General features: G+C 45.5%; 3 protein-coding genes across 4 annotated transcripts; 1 reads left to right on the plus strand and 2 right to left on the minus strand.

Annotated features, from left to right (window-relative positions):
- Window positions 1-1,060: 1,060 nt before the first annotated feature.
- LOC112875330 (uncharacterized protein At2g38710) lies at window positions 1,061-3,137 on the minus strand. The gene is made up of 5 exons (XM_025939144.1): window positions 2,861-3,137; window positions 2,224-2,343; window positions 1,984-2,098; window positions 1,765-1,858; window positions 1,061-1,562 (listed from the first exon to the last, which is right to left on the minus strand). The coding sequence occupies exons 1-5, from the start codon at window positions 2,962-2,964 to the stop codon at window positions 1,342-1,344; spliced, it is 654 nt and encodes a 217-aa protein (XP_025794929.1). The 5' UTR covers window positions 2,965-3,137; the 3' UTR covers window positions 1,061-1,341.
- An 856-nt stretch (window positions 3,138-3,993) lies between these two features.
- On the minus strand, window positions 3,994-6,938 carry LOC112874606 (uncharacterized sugar kinase slr0537). Its single transcript, XM_025938036.1, has 5 exons — window positions 6,524-6,938; window positions 5,879-6,144; window positions 5,647-5,764; window positions 5,024-5,232; window positions 3,994-4,652 (listed from the first exon to the last, which is right to left on the minus strand). The coding sequence occupies exons 1-5, from the start codon at window positions 6,875-6,877 to the stop codon at window positions 4,223-4,225; spliced, it is 1,377 nt and encodes a 458-aa protein (XP_025793821.1). The 5' UTR covers window positions 6,878-6,938; the 3' UTR covers window positions 3,994-4,222.
- Window positions 6,939-9,178: 2,240 nt separating this feature from the next.
- LOC112874605 lies at window positions 9,179-17,156 on the plus strand. Of its 2 annotated transcripts, none has more exons than XM_025938034.1 (5): window positions 9,179-9,886; window positions 11,745-12,113; window positions 12,191-14,372; window positions 14,448-16,567; window positions 16,662-17,156. In XM_025938034.1, exons 1-4 carry the CDS (start codon window positions 9,644-9,646, stop codon window positions 16,526-16,528), a joined length of 4,875 nt encoding a protein of 1,624 aa, XP_025793819.1. In that variant the 5' UTR covers window positions 9,179-9,643; the 3' UTR covers window positions 16,529-16,567; window positions 16,662-17,156. The 2 variants fall into 2 exon arrangements, with proteins under 2 accessions (XP_025793819.1, XP_025793818.1); XM_025938033.1 differs by having other exon boundaries at window positions 9,183-9,886; window positions 14,448-16,575.
- Window positions 17,157-17,953: the final 797 nt, after the last annotated feature.

The raw sequence follows: 17,953 nt of genomic DNA on the forward strand, positions 1-17,953 counted from the left end.
AGATCGTTAAAGTCGAAGGGGATCAACCGGAGGGCTTCGCGAAAGCGTTGGGTAAACATGTTGCTGCTGGTGATTGCATCGACAACCCCTACAAGATCGGCGAAAATGAAATGAGTCTCCTTAATGTCGAGATTGATGTGGACAGGTTTGCGATTATCAAGCCTTCTGCCAAACTCCATGGCGATAATCAGAAGGACGGCCAATTTTTCCGCGGAGACAAAGATGAGATCGATTTCGACGATGTCAACATTGTTCCTGGCAAGCTAGTGGTAAAGCTCGAACCAGTTGACAGCATGGGTGTCGAAGTCGTTCCTGAAAAACCGGTGGTGAAGTGTGGACCTGTTGGTGACATTGCCCTTGAAGGTGCTGAAGAAGATTCATATGACCACTGCCTTGAGATGTCCCCTAAGAGAAGGATATTTGACGAGGAAGATGACGAGGACGTCGTTGTAGTCTGAGAATAGGTTCCGCCCGTGAGCGTTTGATCTCTTGCATGATTCTACCAAAGTCCGCAATGTGTATTCAGTATTAAGTATGCCCACAATGTGAACAATCGCCGTGTTAAACTATCTAATGTTCTTCGAATCGATACCATGCAAGATTATAACTTCTTGTAATCGTTTCATCTTCCATGGTTTCATCGCAAATACACGTCATACTTAAATCTTTAACATCTTATTGGTGATGGCGAATCAAATAGGTGGCATTGAGAGACTTTCCTCATCCAAGGCACTTGTGTGGTAATTTCCCGTTTGACAAGACCCCTCATGAGAGCGTTTGCGGCAAGGTAATCTGATCATTCATCCCCTGCATCTTTTCCTAAATCTCTTGGCAGGCATCCATAACATTCACATGTACATCGACTGTTCTGCGCAATACAGTGCTACTGTTCTTTGTGCGATGTGCCTGCTTCCAGCTGCTTGAAATGGAAAGGAACAGGAGGGCATTGCCATGCTACAGACCGTCACTGTAAGTTGCTTCTATATTTTGTTCTGATTACATATAGACATTGGTGCAGGATCAGATAAAAAGAAGACTATGAATTGAGGCAAACAACAGGTTAATAGGAATGACCACCTCGAATGAATTAATTTCACCAGACAATTTGCACTTGTTGAAGCACATGAAGTATTCAAAGATACATAAGCACCATCCATCACAGGAAGACATTATTCTTGGGGACATGTTGGTATGGCGCCCCCCTTTCCTTGGAATGAGATGGTGCTAGTCTGCTAGATCAATGAGCTGTGAGGGGTGGGAATTTTTCAAACAAGCTATCATCCCCAATTGCTCCTAGATAAATTATAAACAGTTCTTTCAGCTTTTTGCAATATGGATAAATCAATGGCCTGGCTTGAAGCCATTAACTACAGGCACCCCGTTAATTGTCGGGGGTGCACCTCTATTCTTCTTGACATATGCAACATATTCACCGTAGGGCATGGTGTACAGGGTGCTCTGGTAGCGGGTGACACGGAGTTTCTTCCTCAAGGATTCAGTGATGGCACCATGGTAACCTGCCTTCTTCATCAGCGTATCAATAGTATCTATGTGTCCCCATCCTGCCAGAAACCATTAAGCCTCAAGTTACAGATTGTTTATACAGATGGGAAATGCACTGGCTAAATTTTTATTTAATCTTCATTGCTCATTAGATTGTATTTCAGCCATATGAATCTGAAAGATGGTGTTCATACGTACATAACAAATTTCTACGTAAAATCAAAATGCGTGCATTAGATAGATGGAAAATAATCAATTCACCTTCATGGCTAGCAACCTCAGGTAAATAGGTTGCACTGCGTCTTATGTTATAGTCTGGGTCTGTAAATTCAATGATTAAACCATGCTTTCCAACCTGCATTCACAAGAAAGAAAATGACTTTGTAAAAGTTGGTGAAACAATAATACCTAATGTTGAGTGAGTGCAGCTGAACATGCAGAAAGGAAAGTAATATCTGAGAACAGTGTGTGGAAGTAAACCTCCCAATCGAGGTAGCCCTCTGCAGTTTCATAATCAGTCAGTATAGATACTGTGCACTCCAAGGTTGGCAGTTCCTTTGATTGTATCGGGGGAAAGCGGCGGTCCCTCAGGGCACTACAAGAGGATACCAAGCTTAACATATGTCTAAACATTACTCAATACGAAATGCACAACTGCTTTACTTACTAGCACAAGTCCACCAAATGTTTTAGACAATTCAGTAAGAAAACCAGAGTTACCTAGTTAGTGCGTAGTCCTTAAAGCCACTGACAATTTGACGGGGCTCCAAGGTTCCTATGCATCCCCGGAGGCGTGGTTCTGAACCATTGGTAGCCTTCTTCCAGGTCACAAACAATGGGCTGAAGTTACAAAAATTGACCAAATGAGTTCAGCCATTGTATGCTAGAAGAACAATACCTTTATTCGAGACTACAAATCTACAATATAACAGCTGGACAGCCTTGATAAGCACTACAGATTACATGGTTAAAAAGGACCAGCTGTGCAGCAGTGAGATTCCTTGTCCTCCCATACTCTCGGACAGATAATTACAAGAGGTAGAAACCTGCACTGTACTGAAAGGCGAGAGGCGAGGCACGTAGTGTGGCTACTACGGTTCCCCTCTGCTATGCAACTGAAACTAGCGGCACGCGATATGATCAGATACTGCAATCGCTGGGACCAACAAGTGATCAATCAAATCAGATGGGGAACCAGTTACCACACGAGCCCAGCCGAACCAAATCTACCAAGGCCGCCTTTTGCCCAAATCTACCACGAATTGACCGGAACCCCACATCGGAATCGCCGTGAAAAACCCCTGCTTACTGCGGGGGCAGCGCGGCCCGCGCTCGATCGCGGAGGGCGGGGGCTTACTGGTTGCCGTCCTCGAAGGCGGGGGTCGGCGGCTGGTCGCCGGTGAAGTGGGCGACGAGGGTGTCGAAGCAGTAGACCGCCATTTCCTCCGTGGCCACCACCATCCTACCGATCGCCGGGGGGAGCCTGCCGCGGCGGGCTACGTCGTTTCCCGCGCGGGTGGGGGGCAACGGCGGGGGCCGGCGACCGCCTCGGGAATCGGGCGGTGTGGGTAAGAGAGGAGGTTGGAAGGAGGAAGCGAGCGATGCGTCTGTTTTTTTCTCTCTCTCAATCACCCCCTTGGCGTGGGCTTTTGCCTGTGCGGGTTTTCCCTTTTCTATGGACGATTTTGCCCCCGGGAGTGTGGGTATCTACGTCTTCAGTCCTTGCTGTTCTTGTACTATTGCTGAAAATGAAATTTGCTCGTGTTTGTCTCCAACTTTAAATTATAGATTTAAATAGATTTTCAATTGCATCACAGGCTCATGGTGCAAACCCCTCATTACTTGAGGATTTAAATAGATCACAACGCTAACCGTCTGAGTTCATTGGTTCTATTAGATTTTGAGATGTATAGCAGCATCTTGATCTGACTCCGATCCATCACCAAACGTACATGTATAGTTGCTTGGTGATTCCTCAAAGATTGTTTACTTGGACTCCGTGGAAAACTAACGTCGAGCCCGGACGCCAAATATCAACCGTTCCCGTTCCGTCGAAAATGGGAGGCTTTCAACCATGACATGTTGCGTAGCTTCCTTGCTCTCTTGATTCTTTAGTCCCTCCACTCTCACTCTCCAGTGTCAAAGGCTGCGTGTGCTGCAAGCAGCATCTACACTGATTTTCTTTTCTTTATCCATAAAAAACTCGATCGATAGAAACAAAACAAAGTTAGAGCATCAATGAGAACAAGCACAGGGGGGATTTGCTGCTTTAGGTGAACCAACCAGTGCTAAAGCCTAGAGATATCAAATATAGCAACCTTTCGCGTGCGATGGCGATGTTTGACCGAACGAGGTCGAATCCGATCCAACAAGGCCGGATTGCACCACTGCAATTTCATAGTCTCAATCACTGCGGGTTCGGCGGAATGCAGATTCTTGTTTACTGACCTAAAGGCCAACATAGCATTCATCTAATCCATTTGAACAAAAAAGCATGAACTATACCACTGCATTTTCCATATCCAATGAAATCTGTTTAATTCCAATTATGGGCAATGATGGTAAGGGACACCAGATGAGCTCGCAGGCCTTTTCCAGCTCGGCTGCCTGCCCTGAACAAATGTACTAGACCTACTAAAAAGGGGAGGGATTGTATGTACAAATATATGTCTAGGGTTTGGACTAAACCAGAAACAATCAGATGTTTGCAACGTCATATTCAAACATCTGAACAGAACTCCAAGCTATCCAGGTGATGAGCGAAACACTCAGCCAGTCTATCAGCATCCTGAACCCGTAGGCGCGTGCCTTGCTGCTCGACGACAACAGCAGCTACCTGTGAGGCCAGCAAGCCGATGCCTTTCAGGTCTGAAGCACCCCGGAGGATGCCATACAGAATCCCAGAAGCGTATGCATCGCCGGCGCCACAGGTGTCCACGGGTATGCAGGGTGGTGGAGGGATGTATATTGCTTCACCTTTCACCCCAATGTAGGAGCCGTGCACGCCATCGGTCACAGATACTAGGGGAACAGAGTGGCTTAAGTATCTTGTGGCTGACATGGGGCTGTCTGTTGAGGGTAGCTCGCAGAACGCCCTTGCTTCGTTGGCATTGGCGAACAGTATGTCAGCATAGTTGCCTACAATATCCCTGAAAATGGATTGGTTCATGGTCATTAGTGTTATACAGTGAGGCCATAGTATAGATGCATTTGGTAAAAAAATAATAATGAGTTTGGAAACCGTAAGCAACACTTAATTTAATGGTACTAATCAATGAACAATATGCTCTAAGATTCTATTGCTACTTTCAGTGATATGACCAGATATAGAATAAGGAGGTCTTTGTGTAGCCCATTAAGGTGACTTTAGGTGCGTAGCACTCGTCTTTTTAGAGTGGACATGCACTATCAATGGAAGCAAGTTAAAGATTGCTCGTGGAGATTTGAGAATGTAACTGGGCCCAGGTGGTCGCAAGCTGTGAAACTAACAGGAAATCCTTTGAAAGGAGGCTAGTCTTACCAAAAATCATTGTAGCAACGCTTGATGCATGATACATCTGATGCTGTAACAGCAATGAGTGCACCATTCTTGTGAGCATCTTCACACGCTTGCTTGATAGCTTCAATTGTGTGAGGCAGCTCAAATAGATAACCTTCCACAATTAGTACATTTGATTTGGACACTAAATCGGCCAAGTCTGAATCATAACTCAGAGTTGACGAAGTACCCTGCAAAGACACAAAGTGCATGGTGTTGTTAGGGCATATTTTAATTGCAGGTGCAGCAGCATATCTAGATGATTGGCCAATGAATTATACTTAGCCAAAATACATGCTGACTAAAGGATATATAATTAAATCTTACGGTGGTTCTTGCTTCCAAATTCATACTACAAACAGTGCCACGACAAAATAAATATGGAAACTTCACTTGATGAAGTGCGCATCAATATGCATATGGTTCAGGTACAATAAGACTTATAAGAAGCCAGACACTGAACTGTTTAATTTCGAGACACAAGTTGTTACCCTGAGGTATCTAAATAAAGTAGGAGGCATGTGAAGGCATAGCATAAGCAAAGTGTAAATTGGAGTATATCTACCAAGTTCAGAAATAGATGAGCTGTCAGCAAAGGAACTGACCTGATACGCAAGCATAGTTCGCTGTGCATCTAGCGTTGTTAGAACAATGACAGTTCCGGTAGTCCCATCTTTGACCGGCTTAGACAAGAAATGCACATTAGCACGACGCAATTTCGCCCTAATTGCGTGATTGAACAAAAAACACAATGTCAGCCAATGCTCTAAAGGCTTTGTGCAGAAATAGGACATCAGCATCAGATGCAACAAAAATAGTGTCAAATTAGTAAATTACCTGTAAAAACTACCTAGTGGGTCGCTGCCCACACTGCCAGCCATCGCAATTTTAAGCTCAGGGTAGCCAGCAGACTGGCTACTTCCAAGCCTGGCCAGTGCCACAAGTGAGTTGGACAGGGAGCCTCCGGCTGCAGCCTTGTAGCTGCACCCATCCATGGCACGCAAGACCCGTCCTCTCTCCTCATGGTTTACAACCTTCCTCGTGCCCTTCTCTATGCCCAATCTCTCGAGGAACTCGTCGTCCACCATCCCCGAGAAATCAACCTGTTTGCCCCACAAACCAATCGCAAATCAGCATTCACATCCTTACTGGCAGAATGTTGAACTACACTTTAGAAGTTCTATCTAGCATATTTGGCAGATAAAATACAGATTGGAAACAACTGATGTTTGAATGTTGCACACTGAGCCGTTATTGTCACGAAACATACCAGTCATAACTTGAGAGGCAAGTACCAAACAGCCACCACGAGTGTCTATCCTAACCACCTAATATTCTAAATTTCTACTGTGTAATCACCCAAGTTTGTTTTGGGTGCAGCTACTTCCTTCTTGCAACTTGACGTCAACAATACCTGTTAATTCCGCAATCGTACTAATAACAAGAAACATTACAAGAAGGGGAAGAAGAAGATGCGCGCACCATGGCCTGGCCGAGGCCGAGCACGTCCCATCGCTCAAGCTCGGCGGCCGCCGCGGCGGGCTCGACGGCGGGCTCGCCCTCGCCCTCCCGCTGGCCCTCTCGCAGGGCGTCCTCCTCATCGTCGTCGCTCTCGCTGGCGCCGGCGTCCGAGATTCCCCCGAGGAGCGCTCGCGCCCGGCCCTTCCATTGCACCACGAACCGGTGGTAGCTGCAGGCGCGCGGGGAGCTCCCGGCTCCTGGGCGCGCGGCAAGCGGGAGGAGCGAGGGAGGAGGTGGGGAAGAAGAGAAGCGGCGGACGAAGCGGGAGGGGGAGGAGGCCGTGGCGGCGGCGGTAGTGGCGGAGGCGAGCGCCATCGGGGGGGGGGGGGGCGCCGCGCCGGGCCGAGCCGAACCGTGCCGTGGCGACGTGGCGTGCCGTATTAGAGGTGGAAACGGATTGGGGTGGAGGTGGGAAGAGTCCGGAGGGAGGAGGGTGGGGGGCGCGTCCGGGCCGGGGTGCCGCCTCGCTGCCTCGCTCCCTATCACAAAAAGCCCGCAGAGAGAGAAAAAAAAGAAAAACTATTGTATCGGGTGAATAAAAAATAATTAAAAATAAAATAAATAAGGTGGGGGTTGCAGAAGGCTTCTCCTTCTGAAACGTGGGGCTCACACTATTTGGGCTTCTCTCTCTGTGGGCTTCGTTAATCGATGGGCTAGAACTTGTGTGTCCTTCCGTTGGGCCGACGGGGCGACGCCCATCTGTTTGTTTTCTTTTTCTTTTAAGGAGCCAACATCTGGTGTCAATGCAGCAGGCTCTTTCCCTCCAGAAAAGGAAGGAACAAGAGAAACAAAATGCATTCGACCGCTCGTGCCGCTCACCATCCTCGATTTGTCAGAGCTGTTTTCATCTGCACACGTAGAGCATCTGGACAAATACACGAATAAGATTTTGAGTGTTCTCTCAAAAAACAATTGCCTACCCATAAATATGGTGCTGCATGGTAACTTCACTTTTTAGTGCGGCTTTCATTTACCTCCAGCCAGCGCTCGATGTTCTTTTTAGATATGTAGGACTCAGCGTGCATCTTGACTCTTAGCTCCTCCCCTCATTCTTCGCAACAAAAACTTGCACAGCTACCACCATAACCCTTTCCTCGTCTTTGCAACAAGAATTTGCACAGCTACCAACCTAACCCTCTCCTCATCTTTGGTGGCTCCATGCCAGTGGCTAACGAGATCTGCTGCACGCGCTAAGCCCACAAGATATGATACCACCGCCTGACACTTCTAACTGGTAGTCCTTTTACCTTCCTTCTGCGATCAGTGATGTCAACGTCACCTTGTCATCCGTCCAGTTCCTACACTTGCTAGTTCTAGCTGGCCAATCTACTATTCCTTATGAATTTTCTTTTAAACTTGCAACACTATGTTGAAAATCCCATTTCCTAATGTTATTGGAGTCAAGGAAGACTGGAGCTTCGAAAAAAGTGCAAATCAACCGATGGAGCTTGAAGTAAGCATGGAGTGCTTGGTAATACGGGTGCTAAGAAGCTATAAAAAAACTAGCTGTTTACTAGTTTTTTTTACTTAAAAAAGGAGTGCACTTGCTTCTTTTTAACGTACATTTTGAATGTTTTGTCTCACTCTACTTTGTGTCTCGGCTCTTAAGCTCCATGTAAAAACCGTACAAGTGAGATAGCTTGAACATGATCGTTCCTATATGCCTTCACCAAAATGCTAAAAATAGAAAATAAACCCATATTGTTACAAATATGCAAAGACTAAAGGACCTAATAACCCGTCAAGATTCTAAATCATATGTGTAGTTATTGACCAACGTTGGCACTTTTTGGCTCAATGGAAAAGTATCATTGGGCAAAATCTTCATATACATATTTCCATTTATTCCCCTTTGAGCTCATCAATATATTCATTAATAGTTGAAAAATCACTTGAATGTGGATATTATTATAGTCATATCACATACTAATTACTCAGGATTATACTTTTATTTTCCGAGTAATTGCTAGAACCTCTTTATTTTTGGGAGAAAGATAGACCCTCTATTTTTCTCACAAAATATAACACAACTAATTTTTGGCTAACTAGAGTGCAAAAGCTAGGTAATTTTAACACTTTCTATTTCTTCTAGTAATTTAAAATTAGCTTACCATGCTATATTTTCTGGAACTAACTACTTTGATCACATCATTGACAAGGGGGTAAGAGAGGAAAAAAATCGCATTATGACACATTTTATTTTCACCATCTTTATCAAGCAATCGTGGTTGCCATGACAAAATCAGATTTCATAAAATGGGTGGAGTGATAGTTTGCTACCCTCCACGCGACCATGACCAAAATAGTTGGTTTACACAAATGAATGTATATTCCGGTGTTGCCAGAATTAAAATATTTAAAATAAAAAGGTTCATAAAAATAATAAAAAATCCAACTGGTGTCATATCACGAGCCGTGTTCGATATGGTGCCTTGACTTTCGCATCGCGTGATGTAAATGGGCACCGACTTCACATGGTAACCAACGGCGCCGCGCAGACCCGCACAGAAGCTCCCCTGCGCCTGCGGTCACTGTGCATGGTCGAGATTGCCCCTCCTTGCTTTCCTCTCCTCTCTGCAAGGACGGGACGGGACGGGACGGGACGAGACGAGACATCATCCCTTCTCTCTCCCCACCTCTCGACCCGCCTCGCTCGCCGTCTCTGCTGCGCTCTGCCCCTGCCCCCCTGCCCTGCCGCGATCTCTCTCCCCCCCTCGAATCGCCGAAAATTTCTCTCTCCTCCTCCACCCCACCTCGGATCGAGCCCAGCACCCCGCGCCCAGCCCAGCCCCGCTCCGCTGACCCAGCCCCGAAATCCCCGAAATCCCCAATCGGCCCCGACCGGAGCCCGTCGATTCCGCCGGATTCGAGCCCCGCCGGTGAGGCGGTCCGCCTGAATCGGCCGATTGGACGCGAATTCGGGCGTTCCGGATGCGAGCACAGCGGAGGCCCGCGGATCTAGGGTTTCGGAGGGCCTAGGGTTGCCGCCGGCGATCTGGTGATGGTGGCGCTGCGCGGCGCCGGAGCTCGGCGAGGAGGAGGGATTGGCGCTGCCGTTGGAGAAGATGCAGCGAGCCGGATATGCATGGGTGGCGCGGCGCTGAGGAGTGCGACGGCAGGAGGCGGCGTCTCGTCCGGCTCATGTGGCCAGCCGCTCGCGTAGAGGCAGAAGCTCCACCCCCACCGGCACAAGGACTACCTACTTCCCCTTCCAGCTCATCTGTTCCTCCGTCTCGGACGACTTCTTATCCGCCGGAATCGGCGGCGCGGAAGCAGGACTTCGTCGATTCCCCTCGTCCAGTGTCACCCGACTCGTTTATAAAGGTGCGTTTTTTTGTTGGGTTTCGCTTGGGAATTTGCTTGCTAACCTTCACGGGTTTAATCCGGCTGAGAGTGCTAGCCTTATCAAATCACCATCTTTCCTCGTTTTTTGTTTCCACTTGGGCAATACCTGCTATATGAAGTATCTACACTAGATTTCCCTGCCTAGCTGGTGGTGTACTGGAGCGATAGGCTGAGACGTGTCATGAAGTTTTATGTTGAGTAAACTATATTGAGTTTCGACGTCACTAGCAACGGCAAACATGCTAATATGTACATTGTTAAATGGAGTTCCTTTTGGCATGATTGTATTGAATTCTGTGAATTGTTATCAAATCGACAATCTTGGCATACCATATGTAAGGATCCCCTTGCTTGCATGCTTGCGAAAAAAAAGGTTTGCTGGTTTGAGGAGTGGAAAAGAACTATTTTTTGAGTGAATTCATCATCAGCCCCTAAACTTGTCCTTTGTTCTCGTCAAGCTCCACCAACTCTACCGACAGCAGCTCCCGCTAAAGCAATTGTAGCAGCTCCGTCCGAATGGCATATTTGTGGTTTTATACTTCTCCCATGTTTTCAGGTAGGTCCGAACCCGTCCAAATCAGTGCTGGCGTGTCTACATGGCATGCTACCCTGTGTGGCTTGGTGGTCACGCGAATCATACATGCATCTGGTATTTAGTGGAAAGTCACATTTAAGGAATTCGTTGAAAAAAAACCAAGTATTCGGGCCGTGGCGGATCTAGGATTTCAACTGTGAGGGTACAAATTTGAATGATGAGACTATCAAAATTTAAATAGCATAATTTAGCCATCATTGAAAAAAACAGTTAGGATGACATATAGGAGTTACATATTTCTATTGTAACCATGTCGCAATACATCTAGTAGAAAATTGAAGTTTCACAAAGCGTTACCCCATCACTTGAAAAGGGTTTGATGAAACTGCCATCATTAATAATACTCTGGGCGGATTTAGTTGACGTTTTGGACAACCAAATTGACCGCCAATTAGTTCTATCAAGTCAAGTTAACCTGACCTAAGAGAGTAATATTTATTAAATTATTAACAAACGAGCTAGTATTGTACAAAAAAAATGATTGATTTAGCAAGATCAAACTTGATCTTCATAAGCTTAAGAATTAATATAAAGATAATGATTGAAACACACAGACCTCAATCCTTTGAACCTATATGGGTTCACAAGGTATCGATCTGTTCTGCAGTTCTATATTTTTGATCAATTTTGTGTACAAGCAGTGTGCATTAGTGCATGCAGGTTTGTGGGCTTACGAATGAGGAATTGTTATTATGGTGGTTTTGGCTAAGCATTTGGTCTCGGACCACCTGAAAACCCGGACAAGTTAAAGGCCCCAAATATACAATTTGAGAGTTTGTGGACTGGATGAGAACCCGGATTTACTTCAATAAACTGCACACCTGTATGGTTTTTTTGGCCTGGTTTCCCTCATGAACTGGATCGATTCTTTTTCTACCTATAGAGAATGTGGGACAAGTTTAAGGACCGCTGCTGAAATTCACTCTTTTGTTTTAAACAAATGATTATGGAAAAGTGCCTTCCAGTGAATACGTGTGTAAGGGGTAACAAATTGTTTAGTTTCATGCTACAGTGGTACCATTACTTGCTGCAAATGATGCAATATATACCTTGCTTGTGCTGGTCTCCATTGCAATTACACATTTTACTGTTGTTTATTCATTGCTTGTTTGATTGCTAATGTAATGCGCACAGGGAGGTTGTAATTCTCAAGGTTGTACACCAAACTGACAAGAGAATGGAGCAACATGAACGATGTTTTGTGCTGGGCAAACAGATAATGAATTATTTTTTAATTTTCAGGACGGGCGCGAGATTCGAGTTGGCGATTGTGCTCTTTTTCGGGCTGTTGATGTTCCTCCATTCATTGGATTGATACGTTGGATTGAGAAAAAAGAAGAAGGCTATCCAAAATTACGCGTTAGTTGGCTTTATAGACCTGCCGACGTGAAGCTTAACAAGGGCATTCAACTCAACGCTGCACCAAACGAGATCTTCTACTCTTTCCACCAGGACGAAACATCTGCTGTTTCCCTGCTGCATCCTTGCAAAGTTGCCTTTTTACGTAAAGGTGTCGAGCTACCAGCTGGGATTTCTTCATTTGTATGTTGGCGTGTATACGATATTGACAACAAGTGCTTATGGTGGCTTACTGACCGGGACTACATTAATGTAGGTTCATTAATTCTTCCTGTTTTTATCTATTATACATTCATATATACTGCTTCACATATGAAATTTATGGCCAGGAACGGCAGGAAGAAGTAAATCGGCTTCTACACAGAACAAGGTTAGAAATGCGTGCCGCGGTGCAGTCAGGTGGACGCTCTCCAAAGCGGTTAAATGGTCCATCAGCTTCCCAACAACCGAAGGCCGCTCCGGATGGTACGCAGAATGGTGGTTTATCTAAAGGGAAGAAGAGAGATAGAGGTGAACAGGGAATTGAGCCAGCTAAGCGGGATCGGGATCGTCTTGTTAAGGTCGACGACAGTGAACCTGGAAGCTTTAACTTGGAAGATATAAAGTCCGAGGTAGCAAAGATAACCGAAAAAGGTGGACTTCCAAATGTAGAAGCAGTTGAAAAGCTTGTACATCTTATGCAACTTGATCGGACTGAGCAAAAGATAGACCTTGCTGGCCGGGTTGTACTTGCTGATGTTATTGCTGCTACTGAGAGTCCTGATTGCCTTGGCAGATTTGTGCAATCAAGGGGCCTTCCGGTGTTGGACAGTTGGCTTCAAGAGGCCCACAAAGGGAAGTCCGGTGATGGGAGTAGTCCTAAAGAAGCAGATAAACCAATTGACGATCTTCTCTTGGCCCTGCTTCGTGCACTAGCTAAATTGCCTATTAATCTCAGTGCATTGCAAAGCTGTAGTATTGGGAAATCTGTCAATCATCTGCGCAGCCATAAAAATTTGGACATTCAGAAGAAAGCCAAGTGTCTTGTTGAGAATTGGAAGAAGCGTGTGGATGCTGAAATGAAGTCAAGTGATGCGAAGCCTTTAGTTTCAGGTCAATCTGTTTCCTGGTCAGGAAAAGCAGGTTTCCAAGAAATTTCAAATGCTGGAAACAAACGAGGTGGCTCAAGTGAGAACAGTCCAAAAAATCCAGTGCCCACTGTTTCATCGTCAAAAGTTTCGACTGATAAACCTGGGGGCACAGATGCAGCTGCCAAGTTGAGTCCTGTGGTATCTGCCTCATCAAAATTACAACATGTGCAACCAACAAATGTTGCCACAAACTTGAAGGACCAGCCCTGCAAATCAACTGGTGGGACTGGTGGTTCCGAGCTGCCTACTGTGAGAGAGGAGAAAAGCAGCAGCTCAAGCCAATCGCCGAACAACAGCCAGTCATGCTCTAGTGAGCCATCGAAGGACGCGAGAAGTTCAACTGCTGCTTCTGGTGGTGCTAGTAAACCTTCTGGAAGTTCTTCGCGGAGCCATCGAAGGGCAAACAATGGTCTTGTTTCAGGGAACCTTAAGGAAGCTTCCGTGGGAAGATCTGTCTCCCTTGATCGATCTTTGCTGCAGGATAAATCATCTCAAACTGGAACGGCTTCTGAAAAAGGAGTTGATATGCCATCTGATCATGGAAACAATCATAGGTTGATTGTTCGCTTTCCAAATCCTGTTCGTAGTCCTGCTAGAAGTGCAAGTGGAGGATCTTTCGAGGACCCATCTGTTACTGGGGGTAGAGCTTCATCTCCTGTGGTCGGAGATAGACATGAGCAGACTGATCGCAGAGTGAAAATGAAGACTGAAAGTTCCCGGCCTCATTTACCTTCTGATGCTAATGCAGAGTCCTGGCACAGCAATGATATTAAAGTAGCTGCAGGTTCCGACGAAGGTGATAAATCGCCGTGTGCTATGGTAGATGATGACAACAGCAGGACACCTGATGATTCTGTTAAGGATGCACATGTACCACGAGTTGCATGTTCATATATGAATGAAAAAGGTGTCTGCTCAAGTGAAACCAGGGTGGGAAACTCATTGAGCCCAATGAACACTCTGATTGAAATTAAGTACTCTGAAGCTAGTCATTCCTTGCAAGCTGGAGATGACACGGCTATGAATCTTCTTGCTAGTGTGGCAGGAGAAATATCTAAATCTGAATTGGTTTCCCCATCTTCTTCCCCCAGAAGTTCATCTGCAAAGAAATTGGTCCGTGAGGGTGACAGTTCTGGAAAGTTTAAAGTAGAAAGTGATGTGGGTCCATCACAGGATCCAGGGCCAATAGATGCTAAGAAAGTCATTGTGGGGAAGGAAGTGAAAAATGATGCTTGTTTGGTTGTGAAGGAGGAGCAACACCAAACTGTGCCATCTCCTGAGCTAGCAGATCCTAAAGCAGTTGGATCTTCAGCCAAAGTTGAAAGCCATGAAGGGCGTGCAAACAAATGTAACTCTCAACCTGCTTCAGTTGATTCCAAAGGTGAACATGATCAGAAATTGCGCCATTCTGTTAATACTAAAGTTGCCAATATGTCTAATATGAATTCATCTGCAGGTGAAAATCTGGATGCCTGTTCTGTCCCTGGGAAAGTTGAAGATGGCTGTGCAGACAAGGACGGCGCTGTTGAATCTGCCTTGGGCAGCCAGTGTAGCCTTGTTGTTTCCAATAGAAATTCAAGATCTGTCCTTGCTGGGGAATCTTCATTGTCTGCTGCTGATAAACAAGACCAGGGTTTGTTAAAGTCAAGTAATCATAAGCAGCTTCCGGGTGTACCAGACCAGCCAGGAGCCTTTGATAGACGTGACACTATGTCAGGCAAATTAGATTTGATGGCTGCAGAGGTGAAAAAGGCTGATGCTGTAGGCGATAGTAGCACAGTGCAGAATGAGGATCAAAAGAAGGAACATGCTATTTCCTCTTTGGCTGATGTTACCAAACTAGTTGAAACAGCATCCCCACTTGGTGTGGCAAATGTGATTAAGGAGATGAAAGAAACAAAAGACAGTTCCAGTGAATCAAATAGTCATGTAAAATCTGAAGGTCTTAATTCTCAGCGAAGTGAGCATAGTGCGAAGCAGAGTTCAATGAAATCCAGTGATGGTGTGAGTGGAAAAGAGGATGGAAAAGAAGACCTAGTCTCATCAGATGAGGGTTCTTCTCTAGCTGCTCACACAAAGTCAAATGCTACAGCCAAGCTTGACTTTGACTTGAATGAAGGGATACCTGGGGATGATGGGCATCAATCTGAGCCAGCTGTCTCACCTGTTATATGTACCTCAGCGATCCATTTACCTGGGCTTTCACCATTCACTTCACCTATTACAAGTGGACTGCAGCCAGCTCCAATAACAGTAGCTGCTCCAGCTAAAGGACCCTTTGTTCCTCCTGAAAACCTACTGAGAGCAAAGCCTGAGATCGGGTGGAAAGGTTCAGCAGCTACAAGTGCATTTCGTCCTGCTGAACCGAGGAAGGTTTTGGATATGCCCATCACCACACGTGACATTCCAGTATCTCATGCTTCTGGGAAGCAGCCTCGTCCCACCCTTGGATTTGATTTGAATGTTGCAGATGACCAGGCTCTCGAGGAGGATGTCCCACAGAGTTCTGCACAGACTACTTGTTCTGAATCTGGAAATACCAGAAGTCGTGATGGCTCTTCACGAAGTGCTGGCATTGAGCTTGATCTGAACAGAGCTGATGAAGTTGCAGACAATGGCCAATTTGTACCAAATGCTTCACACAGAGTTGAAGTCCCATTGTTGCCAGCAAGATCGTTACCTGGAGTCTTCTCTAATGCTGGCACGAATAGCTCGAGGGACTTTGATCTTAATAGTGGACCATGCCTTGATGATGCTAGCACTGAACCCACACCAAAGAACCTACCTACTAAAAATACAGGCAGTATTCAATTCATACCACAAGTTCCTGGTGTTAGGATGAATAATGCTGCCATGAGTAATATATCACCATGGTTTGCCTCTGCCAACCCTTGTGGTCCAGTACCAATACAATCGTTTTTGCCTTCTAGGGAACAGCCTTACCCAATTGAGGCTGCACCTGGAACACAGAGGATTATTGCGCCTACAGCTGACACTGGTCAATTTGGAGGTGATCCCAGCAGGGCTCCAGTTATTTCATCGTCTCCAGCAATGGTTTTTCATCCACCTGCATATCAGTACGCAGGATTCCCATTTCCTCCCAGTGTTCACCTTCAAACACCGGCATTTTCAATTGGAACAGCAACATTTGCCAATTCTGCACCTGCAGGAGTACCATATTTTCCAACCATTTCTCCCTCACTCGTTGGGCCAACAGGTGCATTACCTGCCCATCATTCAAGGCAGTATGCAATAAATCTTGCTGAGGGCAGCAGCAGCAGTGGACGTGACAATAATCGTAAATGGGAAAGTCAGGGCCTTGATCTTAACTCAGGCCCTGGAAGTATAGATCTAGAAGGAAAGGATGAACGGGCACCTTTACCAATTAGACAAAATTTGATCACACCCCCACATGGCTTTGCAGAGGAGCAAGGAAGAATTTACCACCAATTGCCAGTTGTAGGAACAAAGAGAAAGGAACCTGATGGCAGTTGGGACACAGAAAGATCTACATACAAGCAACTATCTTGGCAATAAGGGCTCAGAAGGAGATGACTTAGCAGCGACTTGGCTGTGGTGAGCATGTAAGTAGTTTTATTTTGACTTTTGAGACCTGTTTGATTTGTTACTCACAGTTGCTAATCATGTGGAATGGTGCATTTATTTTCAGAGGTGCCTGCAATGTAGAACTTAGGGCATGTGTTCTTCTGTCGCTGGACTATACTCATGGATTGATCCCAATGAAGATAATGCGGGGTTGTGAGAGGAAAGAAAAACTTTGCTGTAATTGTTGTAGATTTTTCTTAGCTGTTAGGCTTTTGGTTCTAATTTACTCAGGAGGATATGGCTTTGGAGGTGGAATCTTTGTGAACCTGAGCTCTGGAGCCGCTGTAATTAGACCGTCCGCTCTGTTTGTTGGTGATAAACTGTTGAGCACATGCTGCAGCTTTACATAAAAATTTAGATGTGACTTGGTACTTTGTCGGGGAAGCGTTACTTCAGCTGACCATGTAAGCACTGCTGCACTGGTGCAGCGACTAGCATGACGACTTGCGCCGTCATGTATCTTGTGTTGCCGTGCAGCTGTATGTATAAGAATTCCAGCAGATCAGCAAAGTTATAATTTGTTGCTGTTTCTGTGGTATCCGACATCTGGTTTACATCATGTTCTAGCGACGCTCTCTTTGTCCCTCTTATTTTCTTCTTTTCACCTTGTTACTTGCTGCTACAAATAACGGGCATATGCCCCTATCAGTTGGTTGGAGCGATGCAAGTTTCTTGTGCCTGCTACAAATAATTAATCAGTGTGTCGCTCTCAAGATTATTGTGACATGACCCTGGTGTTGTGGTGATGCTTCCCGTGGATTGCTTTGGCACTGATGTTGCCACTGATGTGCTTCTCAGATGTTGCTTAGCTGTTACGAATTTGGAGCTGATATCTCACCCTCACGTGGTACTCTTTCAGCTACTTTTACTATCTTATGATCTTGCTCATTTATTTCGGTTATCCATTTTCCGTTGCTAAATATTTGCAAGTTCATTTTGAAGTCGGTGCATCTGTGCAAAACAACTGGAGCTTTCAGAGAGAATCAATTCCAGTTAGGACAGCCATATAAGCTGTAAGTATATTTGCAAGTTCATTAGGAAGTACATATAAGATGGTCCCGATGTCCTGTGGCAAACTGTCATGGTTTTGCGGTGTCATATAGCTAAATAGAGAAAGTTGAGCGTCGAGCGGCAAATGCCACCAATGTGTAGTGCCCTACAATAGTTTTAGCCTAAGTTAATCTCAAAATTGTTGGCTATTTATCAATTATAAATCCATTTTCAAACATGTATTTAGTTGGGTATTTCTTTTGTAAAGATAGTTGTGCATGTTTTATGGATTATGTAGTCTTCTTGTGCAGCCCCTCCACTTCCCTGGCAGGGCGTCTGAAAACAAGAGGGGGAAAACAATTACAG

This window comes from Panicum hallii, chromosome 9 (genome assembly GCF_002211085.1).
Source record: "Panicum hallii strain FIL2 chromosome 9, PHallii_v3.1, whole genome shotgun sequence".
NCBI lineage: Eukaryota > Viridiplantae > Streptophyta > Magnoliopsida > Poales > Poaceae > Panicum > Panicum hallii.